General features: G+C 36.5%; 1 protein-coding gene across 7 annotated transcripts in view; it reads left to right on the forward strand.

Moving 5' to 3' along the window:
• The window catches only part of USP34 (ubiquitin specific peptidase 34), a 135,631-nt gene that overhangs the window by 49,203 nt on the left and 66,503 nt on the right, over positions 1-19,925 (forward strand). For all 7 annotated transcript variants that reach the window (XM_074578510.1, XM_074578512.1, XM_074578513.1 and 4 more), the window contains 13 exons: positions 7,231-7,312; positions 7,406-7,498; positions 9,687-9,812; positions 10,193-10,322; positions 10,904-10,939; positions 11,344-11,474; positions 12,053-12,669; positions 13,141-13,355; positions 15,118-15,233; positions 15,318-15,445; positions 16,554-16,643; positions 17,480-17,575; positions 18,706-18,788. In XM_074578510.1, coding sequence (XP_074434611.1) covers positions 7,231-7,312; positions 7,406-7,498; positions 9,687-9,812; positions 10,193-10,322; positions 10,904-10,939; positions 11,344-11,474; positions 12,053-12,669; positions 13,141-13,355; positions 15,118-15,233; positions 15,318-15,445; positions 16,554-16,643; positions 17,480-17,575; positions 18,706-18,788 — 1,943 coding nt within the window. The remainder of the gene's footprint in view (positions 1-7,230; positions 7,313-7,405; positions 7,499-9,686; positions 9,813-10,192; positions 10,323-10,903; positions 10,940-11,343; positions 11,475-12,052; positions 12,670-13,140; positions 13,356-15,117; positions 15,234-15,317; positions 15,446-16,553; positions 16,644-17,479; positions 17,576-18,705; positions 18,789-19,925) is intronic.

Raw genomic sequence — 19,925 nt, forward strand, 5'->3', positions numbered from 1 at the left:
CAATCAGGACCAGCATAATGTAGGTTTCATGTAAATAACAACTTGAATATTTGAGGTGAAATTTATGGTAATGGGTTGGTATTTTAAAAATAAAGAATCAGAATCTAGGGCAGTTTTGCTTTCATAAAGATATGAAAATACCTTGAGAATCCAAAACAAATAACCACTTGTGATCAACTTTTTCTTGTCCTTTGTCATCAATAGGTGAACATGAATCCATGCTATCCATTTATTTCAAAGTAAATTATGATATATCATGTCATAAAAAATTAAAGAATTCTCATCAAGTATGACATGTATCTTGCTATGATCTGATGAAACCCGAATGTAATGTCATTAAGCTCATACACATTTAAAAAAAATGCATTGCTGTAATAACTATAAGCACACATTTATTACTTTTTAAATAGAATATTAATATAACATAAACTTCTATATCATTATTATTGCTCTGGGAGGTGTTGGGTTTTTTCCAAAGCCCCTAGTTGTTGTAGCAGTGGAAGTAAATACTAGAGGGGCGTAACAGGTTGAGTGTGTGAGGTGACTTGGTGGACTGGGGTATTCTCAATATTCTGCTGGCAGTTTATGGTGTCTGGTTGCACTGGGACTGCCGAACCTCAACTTTATCCAGTTCTTCTCCTCCTTCCTTCATGTTGAAAGTCTGAAACTGAGGTGTTTCTTGGTTATTTATCTTCTGAAACACATTGTGAATGAAATAGTTTTTAACTAGTAGTAAGTACTTAAGGAACATTAACAAGAAGCTGTTCTGCCAGTTAAACCTAATAAAAAAAGCCATTTGATTTTCTGCATCAAATGTGAAAAAGGAAAGTTACCGACAGGGGAAGAAGAGAGGGGCGCTTCAGGTTCCCTGCAGCAGAGCAGATGTACTATGCAAGAACATCAGAGTTATTTTAAAGCTGAAGGAAATTGTCAAATTCTCATTTGGGATATTACTTTCTTGGCAAGGGCATCTGTAAACAGCCTGTCATTTGAAAGGAATGCAGCATGAACAGAAGACCTTCTTTTCCACTTTTGTAGTATGTGATTTATTTTTTTTTTAATCTGAATTCCAGTCATTCTAGTGTTTTACCTGAAAAGTTGGGTACAAATGAGTATCACGTATTGCTGCTCATCTGCAGATATCTTTTGAAATCACTGATTTCTTCCAGCCAAATAATCACAAAAGGCTGTTGCAGAAGGATGGGGAAAATGTCTCACTTCTACAGTTTGTTCCGTACAAAGCTTCCCTCTCATTAGAGACTCTGTTCCTGAGAAATTTTTGGATGAGAAGGCACTATGGATTTGGCAGTGACTGAATGAGCAGCAAAAGGAATGCTTTTCATTCCTATTTTCTTTCCTTAGTGGAGAAAGGAAGTCTAAGATTTATTTTGTACATTTGTAGCCTCTGCAGATTTATCAAAGGAAGATGTTTTGCATTATGTGTGGTCATCCCCATTATGTGTTTTGACTTTTCCAGATGCGTTTGGAACTGTCAACCTTTGGGATTTCTCCTTCTGTATCTTGATAAGGTGGGTTTGCGGGAGGTATCTTTTTTTTTTAAAAAAAAAGCTGTCAGTTAGTCCTAGCTCTTCCCATTTGTTTGGAAGTATGGTCAGGATTTTTTAGCAAATATTTTGCAACAGTAGCTTCCCACCTTTATCTACATGGTTGCAAATTTTTCCATGGCAGGACAAGCTAAAGCATCTTCCATCTGGGAAAACACTGGATTTCACAATTTGCACTTGAAAGCAGCAGAAAGCTAAGATAGGGAAATCTGGTTTTTAGCTCTAGGTATTTGTACGTCTTTTTAGATTTAGTTTACTTGACTGTCTTCTCTAGGGTTGAGGGTTTGTGGTGACTGAGTATGCGTATTGTACAGATACAAGCAATGTCTCAGTGACTCAACCCTCAGAGATGTACTTTTAATTTAGCTATTCCTGGCTTTTAAGATAGAATCAAATTCTTTGCAGTCTGAGGTACTGAAGAATACGAAATCTATTGAAGCTAAAAATAACGAGACTGAACAGAAGGGTGATTCCTAAACCTATTTTGCTGGTGTTGGTTAGTGAAAAATGATCACGCCTTTCAGGGAGAGAATTATTTTTATTTTTTGTGCTATTTGGACCACAAGAGGGAAAAGCAGTGTTTTTTCCTTAACAAGGACACTGTCAGCTTGTGGAAATAATGTGTAGAGAGATATTTTGTTTTGCTCTTCGTTTGGCAGGGAGCCACGAATTTGAGTTTCAGGATTCAGGTTGATGCTGAGATGACTTCCCACCTCATTTAAAAACTTGATTACCCTCACTTAAAAATCTTCCTACAGAGTAATTTCAGATGTCCAAAATACCTCTGAACAGAAAGATCTGGACTATTTCTTCTCCTTTCTCTTCTCTCTCTTTCCTTATTTATTGAGATACTAAACTGCAAGTTTTGTATTGCTTTTTCCTTTCAGCACTCTTCTCTTAGCTCATATTAACTCTGGCTTTCTCAATTTTTGTCTAAGCTCATCAACTGAATTTATGGCAGCATCATTTAAATGTCTCTTCCTCTCTCTACACCACTTTCCAGAGATCTTTTTCAGATTTTCTCTGAAAAAAATAGTAGTAAAGTTTTCCACTCGGCTCACTAATGTTTCTTTCTAGTGGCATACACAGTAGTTTAATAAATATTCAATATTATGTCAGTGTGGTGATTTTGGAGTGTCAAAGAAGAAAATGTGTGCCCATAAACAAAAGCATGTGCTTGAATATGTGTTGGGAAGGTGCCCGCTAGATCCTCTTTGCATTTCCAATTCTAAATAGTTGAGATGAGTGTTTCCCATCCGTTGTTGTGTTGTAGATGGTATTTCAGTGATTCTGTCAAGAAATGTTAGCCTTTATTCTTTGCAAGCTGCTCGTTATATTTCTACGTTTTTTTCTTTTAAGGTTTTACATTCTATTCCTCAGTGACGTTGCTGACTTGCTATTGTATTTCATGCAGTACTGAGCCGGCGTGGGTTTGTAGCTGCGTGGTGAATTGTTTGGGGAACTGACTGGTCGGATAAATAAGTTTTTCTTCGAGGGGGTGGTTATTTTGCTGTGGGATTTGTTCCTGGATCTGGGTCATCATGTGGCTACCAAGTATTGCACCACAGCCTTAGATTAAAATGCTTCTAGGACTTTAACCCAGTCCTCTTAGAGGGAGACATTCTTTGACCTACCAGGAAAATGCGTAAACTGTAGTTTCCTTCTGGATAGATTTATTTACAGTAATGAGCAAAATTCAAGCTCTAGTACTTGCCTTTGGTAAGTACAGCTCACAAACATGAGGTTCTGTCACCAGCAGCATTGCTTCCACCTTCTTCCCCACAGTCTCGTGGAACGCCTGGGGAAACTAATGTCAAAAGCGCTTGAATTTCATTTCTTGGAAGTAAACCGGTTCTTTTTGACAGACGTGAATTACCAGTGAATTTAAATTAAAAGTCTAGGGAGAAAGTGATTAAGTCTAGAGATCGTGTAGCCTAATACATTGAGTAGACTTCCAGTGTGAGAAAGATTTAGAGACAATTGAACTAGAGTAGCTGTTGCCTTTACTTTTTCATTCTCTTCTCCTGCTCCTTCACCCACAACACAGACTCAGAGAGTATCAGGTTCTTTAAATGACTTTTCCTCTTACTATCCCAATTACGAAATCCACGAGAAATAGCTAATACTTGTTATTATCAAGGTGAATGTTCTCACTAGTAAGGTCTGTATGACTTGGGTTTGTAAAGGCGTCCGTTGTACTGCTACTTTCGTGTTAGAGGGAAAAGCAGATCTATACTTCGGTCTTAATGCGTGGTTTTCACTCTCACTGGTTCTTTCAATATGAAGGAGGAAAATTTTTCTATAACCTTTTGAAGAACGTCTTTTAAAAGAAAACTTGAGCATATTTTTACTGAAAATTGAGTTCTTGCTAAGTTGCGTGAATTGTAGTGATATTGTATAGTAATAGTCATACAATAGTTTGTAAATTGCCCTATGAAAAAATACTTTTGAATTATGAAAAATACAGACTATATGAAAGACATTTTAACATAGCTAGAAATGGAAATAAAACCACATTGAAAGATACTGAAAATTACACTTTAAACCTTTTAATAAAAAGTAGTTCCAGGTTGCTTATCTGCTTATCTGGGGCAACTCAGAACTCAGTGAATTTTTATGAACTTGAGCATATCTGCAATTTCTCAAGGCTGTAGGGCTTTTGATAATTAATAAAGTAAAAATGGGATAAGTGATGATATACAAACTTAAATCATAGGTTAATTCATCCATAGGCTGGCAGTTTATTTATATGAAGTTCTGGAATTGCCTGTGAGTTAAGGTGTTCTGTCTGCAAGTCAGGAAATGTATCAAGGAACTGGAAAACCATTCCCGAAATGGAAGTGTTCAGGAAACGTCAGACGTTCTTCATTTGCACTGAAATTAGATTTCTTTGGTGAATCCTTGAATCTGCTATCATAAACATATTTCTTAGTATATCAGAGAAGAAAATACTTAGCGCTGGTGATAACTTGGTGATTTTCAAAGACGGTGTATTTAGTGATTGGTGTGCCCTCAGCAAAACCTTCTGGGAGGAACGGTTCTCTCTGGGGAAACACAAAGGCTGCATTCTGCCTCTCACAAGGATCCTCTTGTTTTTTGGTCATCCTCAACAAATCCATATCGAATGAACGTTTACCTGCAGAAATCTGAGATGTTGTTTTATCACAGTTGAGCTCACCAGTAGGATAAAGAGTTTTTTTACCACTGAGAATACATCTATTAAAAAAAGGCATTCCTTCAGAAGAATAATCCATTATTTCTCAGAAGAAAAATGTTGCAGACCAGAGATAGAGAACTGCTGTACTCGTTTAATAAAATGTGAAGGAACTCACTCTGTAAGAGAGTTTTTGTTCTTTGAAGTAGCTAAAACGCAGCATATGACTGTGGATACAAAGTCTGATGGCCATTGTGCCTCTAGCAGAAGTATTTGGTTTAAAGAGACACGCGGGGCAGTACGTCCTTTCATAGCAGTGTTTATCTGGGACTCCTTCTGAAAGCTACAGGGTTAGAAATCCAAATCCAAGAACAAATTAAGTAGTCCTGGAAGAAAATTACCTCTACTGACTTACAACTCAGGCGTTAAGGCTTTTGCCTCTTACAGAGGACCACATGCAATGATTTTTTTCACATTTCATAACCAGAAGTGATGAAGTTTCATATTCCATATGCATTCAGGTCTCCTGCATCTGATGGCTGTATGTTCACTCGTGTGACCGTATCTGTGTACCTTTTATACATGCAAAATGCAAATTCTGAGGCTTTCTGCTTATCTTTTGGTCCCATAGCAGGAGCACTTCTGCCCACAGCAAGGGGCAGCAACGCAAAGCCATAAGGAGCTGAGGGACAATAGACCATAATTCAAGGAACTTTTTTGCAGGCTGCATTCAGTTTCCAGTGTGGGGGTTGGGCACTTGTGATTTAAGGTGAATCTGTGATATCAAGTCTACCAGTAACAGAGCTCTAGTCTCTTGAGCTATGTGGACAATGCCACTATGGTCGCTTGTGTTTGTCAGCATGGAGGCAGGTGGATAAGAGCATTTTTTAGAGCCGTGTTCATGGCTAAAGGAGACCGGTAGCATATACTTAAATGAATCAGAATTCCCTTTATCTGTAAAACGTGCAAAATCATAGCTCGTGTATGAAAGGTCTTCAGGTTTTGCTAGATAGAAATCCAAGCCCTGAATGAGTGTGTAATGTGGATGCTCCGGATTTGGGTTCGGGATAGCATCTTTGGGGTGGTGGGGGTGGTGGTTGGGGTTTGGTTTTCTGTTGAAATGAGGCCGTAGGAAGTTAAGCAGATCTGGAATTCATGGAACAGACTTGGCTTATCTTTTTTATCCCTCTTCGAGCAGATACCCTGTCAAACGGACTTTACGCTTTGAGAACTAAGTCATAGTAAGCCATAAATGATACTGTTGGTCAATTGTTGCTCTTTGCAAGCCCATTATTACTTTAACGTTAGGGGACGTTATCTTTTTTGAACAATATAAGAATATTTGATTCCCCGTGTCCTGGAGTTAGAATAGAAGACAACAGTAAGGAATGGTGAGGAATATGAACTATGCTGAGTTCAGCCATAGGGATCAGGCAATTCAAACCATTGAAGAACTGGCAACATGCCCTGGAAAAGTGAATCCTGTTTGGAAAACCTTTTTACCTGAAGAATCTTGTTTTCTTATTGTGAATGATAAAGATTGGTAATCCTGGAATTTTAATAGTGACCATAAATGTGACACAGATAACAGTGGTAAAAATAATTCTTCCCGTAGCCCTTGAAGACACCCCCTCCTTCCCATCCTCTCCTCCTTGTGAAACAGGGCGCTTTTATTCCAGGGCCATTTAAACACCAGGCTGTGCTTTAAATACTGTCATGTCCTCTAATTCCTTCTGGTGCCAAAATCTGGGTAAACAAACCTTTGCTTGAAAGGAAGGAATAAAAAGGAGCTTATGCAGTAGTTTCCAGACAGGGCAGTGCTTTCTGGAAGTTCAGCTTTTGTTTTGGAAAATTCAGCTTCCTTGTCCTATTCTGTTTGGATGTTTGCTTACGGATTGGCAGTGGGGAAGGTTCCCTATTGTTACGGATGAAACAAAATCAGAATTTTGAAGTATCTGTATGCTACATGTGTGTAAGTAGGACCGTGGAAAACATAGGTTTTTAAAGCTATATGAGTTGCTATTTATGCAAGAGAATCTAAAAATACTTACGTGGTTTTCTTTAAAAAATAATTTCTATCATTCCCACCTTTAGCTACATTTTTGAACTCAATAGTTCTGGAATTTCGTTATAAACTTGGGTTAAATAGGAGTGTTTATGAAAATCTTACCTGGGAGGTCTTTGAAAGTGGTCTGCAGGTGGTCTGTTGAGCTCTATTAACTAATAACATTGGCAGAGTCGTCGGTGACCTGTTTGCTAATGATCCAGAGGGGTGAGGGGGAAGCAGTAATATTTGGCATTAGTCTTCCAGCCAAAGCAAAAATATGGAAATCGTTTATTTCCTACCTTGACGTATGAATGTTGAGTATGCTCTATGTTCAAAAAAGTTTTTGTACACTTAATGCAATTACAGATAATAATTTGAAAGACATGCTGTGCTGGAGAAGAGCACAATGTGTATATTATAGGCAGATAATTTTATGTATGTTTCCACTCTTCTTTCACCTCTAGGTCAATTGCAAAAGAGCTTGCAGACTGGCTTATCAGCAACAATGTAGTTGAGCACATTTTTGGACCAAATTTACATATTGAGGTTTGTATAAAATAATTATTATTTTTAGTATAAACAAGGAGGAGTAACTTCTTGTTCTAGTAAATCTTTCCTCAATATGTTCTCACTTTGCAGATCATCAAACAGTGCCAAGTGATTCTGAATTTTCTTGCAGCTGAAGGGAGACTTAGTACTCAACATATAGACTGTATTTGGGCTGCGGCACAGGTATATATAACATTTTTATAATTGCAGGAGTGATAAAAAAACCAAAATAGCACATTAATTTTGTTTTATATTTGTAAAGCCGAGTTTCTTACTTTTTCTTGTCTGTCTGAGTCTTTTGCTGACCAAAATTTTAATTTAGGTGACTGCCACAGTTACTGTTTTTTCATTAGATGCATGAATTCACTTCTATACAAGAAAGAAAAGAAGTTGTATAGCAAAGACTTAGTGTTTTAACTTAGAATGGGGATGAAGATTGTAGGGTAGATGTAATATTTTTACTGTTGTGCTAAATTGCCTTGCTCCTCTGTATTGTAGCTTCCATTTCTGTTACTCCTGGTGGGAACAATCGGGTGAAAATTGTGGCAGTGAAGTTTACGGCTGTGCTACAGTGCTGATGTTAAAATCTATAGAAGGCACTGAGATTTTGGTTTTTGCTTGGTAAACCTGTAAACTCCAATAGGCTTTTTTCCTTCAGAAAGATATATTTGTTTGCTACTTTAGTGGATTGCTATGACTTTTATTTTAGGTTGTGAATTTTTTTTATTTTGGGGATTTGAATACAATAGACATTTTGATTTCCTGCTGTGGAAACTGGTTTTCCATGGTTTCATTCTGCCTTATTAAAAAAAACAACACACAACCCCCAAAAAACCCAGAAAAAACCCTCTAAGGTTTCAGTGTCAATTTTTCTGAAAAATAAAATGAAGGTCAGAGAAATAAAATTGATTTTTTTGAACAGGTATAGGGAACATACTTCTATACAAGTTAGAATTTGAAGGTTGTTTTTTTCTTTAGATGTGTTCGATATTTTTCTGTACTTTGTTTCAGTCAAATACTACTGTACACACATGCTAAAACCTCTGTACTCCATTGTCATTATGACGTGCAGCTGGTATGTTAATAAATGCCCGTTATAACAGCATTCACTCTAATAGGTTCCAACAACTTTCTGTATCAGAGTAATTAATAATTACTTATTTCACTTACATTTTTAAAGCGATATTTTACCGTTCTTGATGTTTTCACACATACAGTGACTCACGCTAGTGTTAGACCTCTGGATTTTTTCCTATCTTTTATACTACTTTAAGAACTTAATATAATTACCCAAATGTGATAATTCTTTTGCGGTTCACGTGTTCATTTTGACATACTGACATTTTCAAAATATATACGTTTGATATTAGAATTAAGTATGTCCTGTTGCTTCCTGTAAAAGGTTTAAACCTCTAATGTTGTTTAGAAAGCTGACACCTTTAGACTAAAAGAATAGAAGGCCTTAAAGAATATATTTTCCACTTTTCTAAACTAACTTTTTGACAAAAATTTATATTCTCTGAGTTGAAGAAGGTATCTCAAGAAGTTTAAATGCATCCTTGTATAGAACCCACATAATTTCATTCCAGTTTGAATCCTGTGAAAGATGGCCCGTACCCCATAAACTGCTGACACAGGTATTTTAGATGCCAGGAAGGCAAAATAAAATAAATAAATAATTTTTAAAAACCCTTTTGAGGTGCATGTGTGGTAACCAACATTAAGGATGTTTTTTCTAGAAGTTTTCTGTAACCATTATTTTATTTTTTGAATAGCAACATCCGTACAAACATAATGAAATAGCATTTAACCTAAGCGGGAACATCTAGGAGCATTGTCACTTTAATGTCGAAGTACAATAGTTAGCTAAACGCATTGTCATAGTTTTTGACATCCATTACTGGAAAGACAAAAGAATTATAAATAAACCTCACGCAGTTCACACAGTCTGTTCTCTCAGTCTCATATTAGCCTGTAATGTCTTTATTTGGATTTACCACTGCTAAGAAGATAATCATTGCAAATATTATTTCCCTCAGGATTTAGCACATACACTAATATTTTAGAAGTTATATTGAAGTTAAAATGCAAAGTAAGCTTCCAGTTCTTCTTTTCACCAGACCTCTTGGCACTAGAACTGAGGAAGATATTGTAACATTTGATATCACTAAACTTCACATGCTTGGCAATATAAAGATTAAATTTAGTCAGCACTGCAAGTCTGATGTAGTTTGGAATTACTGGACGAGTGCTTCCTGAGAATTTGTGCAAAGATGTTATTTAATTGCTGCAATTTGATGAATCTTCGGATTTTCTTAAAAAGTTTATTTTGCTGTTCTTGTTATCTTCTCTGTCTGTTTGTACCCTGTAGCTAAAGCATTGCAGTCGTTACATACATGACCTGTTTCCTTCTTTGATCAAAAACTTGGACCCTGTCCCACTTCGACATCTTCTTAACCTAGTCTCAACTCTTCACCCGAGCGCTCACACTGAACAGGTAAAGACAAGGTGAACAACGTCACTGTATCGAGAAAAGAAATGGGTATATTGAACAAGCATGATGGATTTGTCTTTGTTTTTGTAAAGGAATGCATTTAAAAGTGATATTCACTAATGTGTAAGAGAGGAAACTAGATGAGTAAAGTCATATTTCTTCAAGTAGGCCTTTTCTGGCTTTTGAATTATAATCTTTTTCCGAGATTTTTGAAGACTGCGTAACCAACAGGTGTTTCACACAACCTTATTTTGTGCATTCATGTATTCTGATGAGTTTGTCTTGGTGAACTATAGTATCGGCATAGTGAAAGCTGAACGGTGGATCTTTGCATACAAAGCCTACTGCTTCTTAATGGCGCTGCTCTCTGATTTTCTTTATAGACCTTGTATTTGGCATCAATGCTTATAAAAGCGCTGTGGAATAACGCACTAGCGGCTAAGGCTCAGCTGTCAAAACAAAGCTCTTTTGCATCTTTACTGAGTACCAATCTCCCCATGGGAAACAAAAAAGGTATGTGTTTTTCCAGTAGAGCTGGTAGTTAATTTTTTAATTTTCATACTCTTCCTTGTTGATTTTGGACAAAAGGGATGTATAGAACTTTTTACTTGACTATTTTTAAAAAGTGTCATGTTGGCATATTTTTCAAGCAGAAGTTGAGGATAAAGACAAAAGCATTAAAACTTTGTGAGCGCGTTTGGAAAGCTTTCTATTTCAGATCAGTTCTGTTTGTATATCTAATGTAGTATGTATTTTCTATTTTTTTGTTTTTTCATTCAGAGGATGGTCCATACCTTATCCATTAACGTGTTTTTGTTCTATTGAACATCTGTTACTTACATAGCTATATAAAATTTTACAAAAGCTTTTCTAATTTTTACCTGGTTTTTGATACTATGTGCTATTTCTGCATTGTTTTTCTTTTTTTACTTGACTGTGTATTGCCCCACAGTCATTACTAAAGGTGCTGCCAAGCCATTTTACTGTCATTTCCGTTTCTTTTTCTACTGCTGATTTTTATGAATCATGGACAACTAGATGCTGACAAAAAGATTTTTAGTCACTTATTTTTCCATCCTGCTTTTTTCCTTCAGAAGAAGAGGAGCTCAGAAGAGCAGCCCCTTCACCTTGTAAGTATAGTTTTAGAAGTACACCACAATCTGATATGTTTGATACTACAGTGTTTTTCTACAGCTGTTGAATTTGAACAGAAGAACTAGTAAAACTTTGAAATTATGTTTTTATGAGAAGTCAAATGAAAATGATATTTCACATAGAATCTAGTAAATTCGTATAGCTGTGTTATATACTGGCAAGAAGAGACATCACAATACAAATTCTGTAGTAAAACACTCAATGTTCTAAAAAGGATTTTTAGTGTTTAGGTACAAGAATTGTTTGAGTTATGTCCCTTGTTCAGCTGTTTGCAGGAAGAATGCTGTTGAGTTCAACATTTGAGGCAGATTTATGTAATGCTGTTACAGTCCAATTAATATATCTCACAAAGTAACTGGGAAATGTGGTTTTGAACTAGGGTCACCAGCAGCAAGTCCTCAAAGTAGTGACAACAGTGACACCCATCAGAGCGCGGGCAGTGACATCGAAATGGAGGAACAGCTTATTAACAGAACAAAACATGTCCAGCAGAGACTTTCAGATACAGAGGTAAGAGTGTAAATCTTAGTCTGTGAATTTTGTGACCGAGTTGCCTATTTATTATCAGCTATGGAAATAATTTTTTTCTGTAATCGTTTCAAAAGCTGAACAGGCACATAGCATGTATGCCTACCTGCAGCAGGGTAGCGGATAGCTAGAATCTTATGTTCTGTGCAGTTTACAGAGAATATATTGTTCCTTGCCTATGAACAAGCGTCCTACAAAAAACCACCTCAAACAAATGGGTTCCTGCATTTAAATTGAATTTCAGTAAGATTAATCTCTTAGTAAGGGAATGCATGGCATATTGTTTGCGTGTCACAGTGTCACTCTGTGTTTGTGCAAAGCCTGCACGTATACCTTGTTATGAGTAAGGTAATGCGAAAGTTAAATTATTAAATCTGAATCTTGCTCGGAGCGTTTTGTCATTGGCAACCAAATTGAGAAAGAATGAATGAAAACTTGTAGATTTGACACATGTCCTCATAAATGAAGAATGGTGTTTGAATGATGATGATGTTGGTTATGTGTTTTAAGTGCTGTTTTATTTTTTCACCAAACTTAAAAAAAAATAATAATGATTTCAGGAATCAATGCAAGGAAGCTCTGATGAGACAGCCAACAGTGGTGAGGATGGCAGTAGTGGTCCTGGTAGTAGCAGTGGCCACAGTGATGGATCCAGTAATGAGGCCAACTCGAGTCACGCAAGCCAGTCTGCTGGAAGCCCTGGCAGCGAGGTGCAGTCTGAAGACATTGCAGATATTGAAGCTCTCAAAGAGGAGGAGGATGAAGAGGAAGAAGATAGGAGTCATAATCCTCAGAAAAGCACTAGGAGCACAGATCTACGAAGCAGGAAACTGGAATCGCAAACGGGCATTTGTCTGGGAGATTCACAAGGGGCATCGGAGAGGAGTGGTGCAAATAATGGGGCGGGAAAGGACCATGTTTTTAACACTGACTCTGTGACACCGGTGGATAATCGAATTAGAATGCTAGATGCTTGTTCTCATGCTGAGGATGCAGAGCATGATATGACAGGGGAAATGAGCACTGCTCACATTTCGCAAGGGTCTCAAGATTCTTGTATAACTCACACAGGGGACTTCCTTGGGGAAACTATTGGAAATGAATTATTTAACTGTAGACAATTCATTGGGCCACAGCATCACCACCACCACCACCACCACCATCATCACCATGATGGGTAGGTAGCTTGATTCTTCTTCTGATTCCTTCTATAACAGAAATAAAAGCGGTAGCAAAATACTCAGTTTGGGCAGAAATTTGCATGGACATTTTGCTATAGTTCAGGATAATTTTATCTAACAGAAATGATAGTTGTCGCGGATAGTTACACAGGGATCTGTTTTGTTAACGTCCAATTCAAGTTTTTTTGTAAAGTTTTTGTATTGAATAAATACGACTGCATTTAACAAAATGTTTAAATTGTTTTGGAAAATGCTGTATTTACTTAACGTTAGAGAAGTCAACGCAGTCATCATGATAGTGAGAGCTCCAGTTTATCTCTGATTTTTTTTCAAATTCATATGAAGGTCTGCTGTTGAGATAGATGATTCGTCTTGACTTCAGCTTTAGGGAGATGTATACTCACTTCTAGTCTGCTGTAAACAACGTTCTCTTGGATATTGTCCATTCTAATATTCTTCTTTTACAGGCATATGGTTGATGATATGCTAAGTGCAGATGATGTCAGTTGCAGTAGTTCCCAAGTCAGTGCAAAATCAGAGAAAAATATGGCTGATTTTGATGGGGAAGAGTCTGGCTGTGAAGAAGAGCTTGTGCAGATTAATTCACACGCTGAGCTCACATCTCATCTTCAGCAGCACCTTCCTAACCTTGCCTCTATCTATCATGAACATCTTACTCAAGGTAAGAGTGTTAAAAAGAAAACAGGAAAACATTGTACTCAAATTTATGTTTGAATTTATTTTAAATTAGTCTCTAGTAATTAAAATAATCAAATTATTTTAACCGTACATGTGTATTTGCCCAAAGAAACCATGGTGACTACTGAGATTTTATTGTTTTTCCAAGAGATTCATTTTTGTATCACATTAGGTATAGTTGTGTTTACCTTTTTTAATTTTTTTTCTCCCCATTTCTGCTGGAGCTTTTAATGCAAGTTAAAACAAATAAAGGCACCAAAGAGCCCAGCAAATGTGGGGTTTTTTTCTAATCAGTTATTACAGTAAAGAGAAATGTGGGACTGAAATTTGAGATTTTTTTTTTTTTCCTCTCTGAAGCCTTATATGATTTTTCTTCTGGTGGGTGGATCTTATTGTGATTCTGTGTGTTTGTCATCTTAAATGAATTAACCATAATGGGCTGTACAGAGGATAATTTTGGAAAAATGAGTTAAAATAGAACTTGATATCTTAGAGAGCTTGCCTTAAAGGGCATTTTATGCTATTTCATCTTACACTGCCAAATCTTCTAGTTTACTTCAGGGTGCAATTTAAGATGCTACTAAAACCCGTCTCAGGAATTATGTCATCTTTCCATATGCTATTGTGGCAGCTTTATTATTTTCTGGTTTATGCCTTTAAATTTAATGGAGGGTATGGTTAGTGAAGGTTTGCCTTTTTTCTTCGCTGGTCTGGCAGAACCAAGTTTGCTGTCTTCCAGCAGACAGTAAAACCAGTACGTATCTTTTCCTGAAACACAGTTGAGTAAGAAAGCTTTTTTCTTTAGGCTTAACATTTCTTTTTGTGTAGAACTGAATCATAATTTCAGCCCGACATTGAAAATTGGGAAGGATATTTTTTCCTACACTACAGAGTTGAATAAACTACTAAAACTTTGTAGTTAAAACATGCTGTAAACCAGCATATTTTTTCAATATTTTTCATAGATATTACACATCTTATGAAGATCCAAATTATTGTTTGACCAAAGGGCTGTCAGTTCAGGTTATTTTTGACACCCCTAGTTTTGCACATGCAAATAATTACAGTGTTCTGCACGCAGTCTGAATTTTCTACTTGACTTTGCTGTTACATGAAAAGAGTATCAAATAATAGACAAATGAATGGTGCCAGCTGTGACCACGCAGAAGGAGGAAAATGTCTATCACACTGTGAAAACATGATGAGTTTCTAAAATCATGCACTTTGATACTCTATCGTATATAAAAAATGGTGTTTGTTTTTATTTTTTTTTTTTTTGTTAGATATAGGAGATCGTGCAGTAGGAGGGGAATTTATTGAAATGTGCTGCTTTCTTGCTTTCCAGCCGTGGTAGTTATAAAGATACCTCCCTTTGGACCACAACAGTACAGAATAACTTAAGAAATACTTTACTTACACAAAGAATTAAATCTAATTAAATTAAAAAGGAATGGCACCCACTTCTGCAGTTCTTAAGTGCTGTTGTTATGGCACCTCACCGTTAGCCAAAAGCAGCGTAAATATTGGCTTAACTTTCCTGTGGACTTCTTGTATGGTCGTAATTATTTTCTTTTCTTTTAAGAACCCGTATGTGGAAAAAGGCTGCAATTACAGTGTTGTTGTACGCACTTGAAAATAGCCAAGTGTACTAATAAAGCATGTTGTTGTCCATGCACTTAGGGAATAATGTTCAGATTAGGTAGTTCCTTCTATTTATTCAATAACGGTCTTTATATTTTGTTCAGGACCAGCAGTTCATAAACATCAATATAATAGCAATGCGGTGACGGACATTAATTTGGATAATGTTTGTAAGAAAGGAAATACCCTTTTGTGGGATCTGGTCCAGGATGAAGATGCAGTAAGTTGAATACCAGAAAATATTATTTTTTAAAAGAAAATAAATATATACTATTCAGTGACCATTTTTTTCTACTTGCTGTAGATTCATCTCTCTGAAGGGTTAATAAATGAAGCAGAGAAGCTGCTCTGTTCTTTAGTGTGCTGGTTCACTGACAGACAGATTCGAATGAGATTTATTGAAGGCTGCTTAGAAAATTTAGCAAACAACAGGTAACTTAAATCATAAATTATCTGTTTTTACATTTTTCTATTTTTGTACCGTATAGGAAATCCAAGTTGACTATAACAATTATTTAACTTTACAGGAAGACAAGTTAAACCAGACAAAAGCAAAAGTATAAAAGTAGTTTTCAAGGTGTTATGGATGTATCTGATGATCCAGTTTTCTATTCCATCAGTAGCCTGAATTTCTCATCTCGTTGCATTTGTCCATTCTTCCTTCTGCCAGAGGTTACTGCCTTCCTACCAGTTGGTAAAATCGGGTCCACATCTTAGCCAGTTGAGTGCACGGTCAGGTGCCTTAGTATAAGCATTTTGAAATGAATCTTTAGATTTTACACGCAAGTGGCTGAGGAACAGTCATGTTCTTTTCCACCAAGCCTCTCGTGGAGTTTAATTTCTGTGAGGAAGGAGCTGGAGGTAGAAGTAATACCTTGACCTCAGATAACTTGTTTTAATACCAGCCAAAGCTGTGAGATCACACAGTTTGACGCCTGGCAAAAGTGGAATTTATTTTGTTGAGACAACCAATTGACTGCTGGACATCACCTGCAGTGTTACATTACCTTTTTGCTAAGAACTGTATTTGTGAGATGAGTTACAGGTGTACTGAGATACTAATTAGTAAAAGAAACGTGAAGATACTCATCACTGATACGAAAGTTCAGTTATGTGCAGTTTATGCGTTTCTTGAGTCTATAATGAGTTTGCGGCAGACTTCTTTCTGCTGTGTCATCTGTTTGTAGAAAAAACATACTCATTTTGCTGAAATTTCAAAAGATAAGTATTATGAAACTCAAAAATAAGAATTTCTCTTTTGAATTTGAACAATTTTTAACAAGAAAAATGTATACTATTGTATTTTTATACTTGTCCAACAGCTGTGTGTCCCAGGTATTACCTGTAAAGAACTTGAAGTATGTGTAGCTCAGGTTCAGAAAACTAACTGGCTGACGTGGTGGTAAACTTCACACGGACATTTCCAGTGCTTTCAGTTAGCCTGTTTGCTCGCTCAACCTGAGCTTCTCAAAGCAGTTTTAAAACTATTTTAATTTTGTAACAATCACATATTGTCATCGCTTCTCTCTTTCTCCTTTAGATCAGTAGTAGTTTCACTTCGTCTTCTTCCAAAGCTCTTTGGTACGTTTCAGCAGTTTGGGAGCAGTTATGATACACACTGGATAACAATGTAAGTAGCCCCCTGTCCCCCACAGACTAAACCAAGAGAAACGATGACAGTTAGGGTGCTGCTGCAAGGCTTGCTGCTTTAGTGCGGGCCAAATTAATAATGCCCCAAGGTTATCATCTCTCTGTTGTCTGGCCGAGTTGTATGAGCTTGTCTAACCACTCAGGCCTAGCTTTCTTCATAATACACGCTACTGTCAGAACTGAGGTGAAAACTGACTTATATGGTTTTTTAGCCTTTAAATCCCAAAGGGCTTGCAGACAGTACTAGACATCCAGTATTAGTATATTAAAAAAGGTTGTAATAACTTGATGTTACGTCATTCTGTTCTGATTGTATATCAAATGCTTCTCAGCAATAAAAAAATTGGTTTATAAGAAAACCTGTGAAATGTGAAGTTATATAGTATAGCATTCTGTACTAGAACAAACTATGTAACTAGCTGCTCTAACTATAGAGAACTGACTACTGGAACTTTTGGGAAAGATTATAGTGATTATCAACAATTTTTCTTGGCTTTCTTGACATGAGATTTAAATATATGCCCAGTTCTGAGTTTTGGCTTAGACTTTTTCTGAATTAGGGCCTTTAGAAAAAGTTTTCTTGGTCTCAAAAGGAAGCGTTCGGTCAGTCCTATGCCTGAAAATGACGACATTGGGGAGCCTTACGGATGGCAAGGAAGAAGAGAGTATTGTACTGGAAAATACTTCTGAATTCATGGTCGATGGAAAATCGAATGTTTGCTTTGGTTTTGTGTGTATGCAGTTTTCCTATAATGTGTCTAATTTCTGATCTTTTTAAGCAAACTGTAATACTTTCTGCCCTTTAAATTGGCACAGGTGGGCAGAAAAGGAACTTAATATGATGAAACTTTTCTTTGATAATTTGGTACACTACATTCAGGCGGTCAGGGAAGGACGACATAAACATGCATTGTAAGTACACAACTGACTTTGAGTGATATTTTATGCTTTTAAATGTTTCTTTTCTGCTTTTCTTCTGGTGCTTCTGATGTGTTCTTATAAGTAAATACTTTCTATAGGAACATTACGTGCTTGGGGAGAGAAAGGTCTATAAAAACAATAACATTTTAAATAGCTTCCTTTTCCTTAAAAAACCTGTGCAACTACTGTCCTGTCATTTCTGTTGGACGTTATGTTGAATATTTGTTTACAAATAAAACGCGAAGATTTTATATATTCAAATCAGTTTAAAGTGATTTCAAGGCATAAAATTATTCAAATGTTTTAGTTCTAAGATCTGTTACTTTGCAGTAGTTTTTTTCTGTTTAACACATTCATCCACACTTTCCAGTCTGTGTGATGAAAATCAGGTGTACGTACACAAGTGATACAATTTCTAGCATCTGAATCCCAGAGGAATAGACCATTCAGGCTTTGACAGATGTCAAAGTCGGTATGTAAATATGGGCACCCACAGCTGAAAAACGTTGCTATTTATGGGTCACATTCTTACTTCATCATACACCTTTATATTGGACGTTGCTATAGTGAGAAATCGCTTCAAAAAGCTGTTTGAGAGTGGGATGAATTGCTTTAAATTCAGGCAAAACGGTACCTTGTTCTGCTTCTTGGACTGCTAAGCTTCTACCTTATAACTAGCAATAAAGTTAATGTTTTTACACAAGTTATGAAAATATTTTTATTACAAGTATGTGTCAGCTGGAATCGGAATTCAGAGTAGAAATATCAATATTTTACAAGTTAGAGAAAAAATTAAGGTCAGATCCTACAAGGTGCTAATGACAAAATGATGCACTTGAATTGGACTATATGCCAAGAAACCCCCCTTACATCCCCCCAGAAAAGAACAAAACAAAGTACCTTACCTGGTAATGAGTAGTGTGTCATTCCACTTGTTTGCTGTGGTTCCGTAATGTGTACAGCTGGACTAGAGACTATATACTGAACTACAAGTTCAGAAAGAAACTTATAAGCAGAAAATTATTTATGCTTTTGAGAGGCATGTGTATGAGTGGGGGGAAAAAAGTTATGACAATAAACAATTAAATAAACTTCTGGTTTTATACAAATTTAAATTTTAGATACAGCCACAGTGCAGAAGTTCAAGTTCGTCTTCAATTCCTGACATGTGTGTTTTCAACTCTAGGATCACCGGATCATTTCAGTAAGTATTCGAGGTTACCTTATCAGAGAAGCACCTCATAGTAAGGCTCACATAATTCTTAATAATCAATGTTAGCTTAAATAAATGTATTTTAAACAGATACAGTTTTAAATAATCTCATACTGTTTCAAAAGAAGGAAGATTTTTTGACAAAAGCACAGAACCAACACTGGAGTTTAGATTCTGTTGCAGTTCTGTGAGAACAAATTTTTATGTTCTCTGTGCATCAGTTTCTCTAGATATTAGGATTGTAGTAACTACTGAAATGAAGGTAATATATTCTGTATTTGTGGGTTTTGGTTCACGTCCATAGTGTTCCCAGAGATCTTTTACTGGCATGCACTGTAAATAAGTTGTGATTCCCAAAAGGAATACTTCTTTATATCTTAATGCCGTCAGAAATTGGTTTACACTCCCTGTAGGGTCTTTTGCAAAAGTGGTATTCTGTATGACAGCTGATCTGTACCGAGGCTGAAATCTTTCACTCTACAAGGCTAAAAATGGAAATCTTTTGATGTGGCTGATGGAATTTGAAGTTAAATATAATTTTCTGTTGTTTTAGTAACCCTTGGTGGCTTTCCCATCTGTAAATTGTTTTGGCCACTTTCTTCTTGAGCCCTTGTAAACTAAGAGCCTGCAGTGTTGTCTCAGCATCAGCTCTGTGCAGACTTTCAGTTGACTGTATATTGAGATCATTTGTTAAAATGGCTGAAGGGAGGAGTCATTTGGGTAGTCTCATTATAGGTAGCCAAAGTTATCGTACAATGCATGGCTTGTCCCTCTGGGCATTGGAGTAGAGTACAGGAATAAATGAGGATATCTGTAGCCAAGAGGAAAAAAAAACTTGTAACGCTGTATTCGCTATCATTGATAGGATAGCCACAATTCTTTTTAAAGAAATTTGTTGGAGTCACAGATGGTTATGTGCCAACAAAAAAAATAAACCTACAGTTTTCTTGAAAGGAGTAACAGTGAAATAATTGCAGAGACACTATTTTCAGCCACAGTCTCAATACCCAGCTCAAAGCTGAACTCTAGGTTGTGCCCAGTAATTACTTACGAAGTGAGAAACAACCTGCCGTTTGGTACGAGATCTCAGGTCAGCCCACGCTACTCATTGTGTAGCGACAACTCACA

This window comes from Larus michahellis, chromosome 3, assembly GCF_964199755.1.
Source record: "Larus michahellis chromosome 3, bLarMic1.1, whole genome shotgun sequence".
In the NCBI taxonomy this organism is placed as follows: Eukaryota; Metazoa; Chordata; class Aves; order Charadriiformes; family Laridae; genus Larus; species Larus michahellis.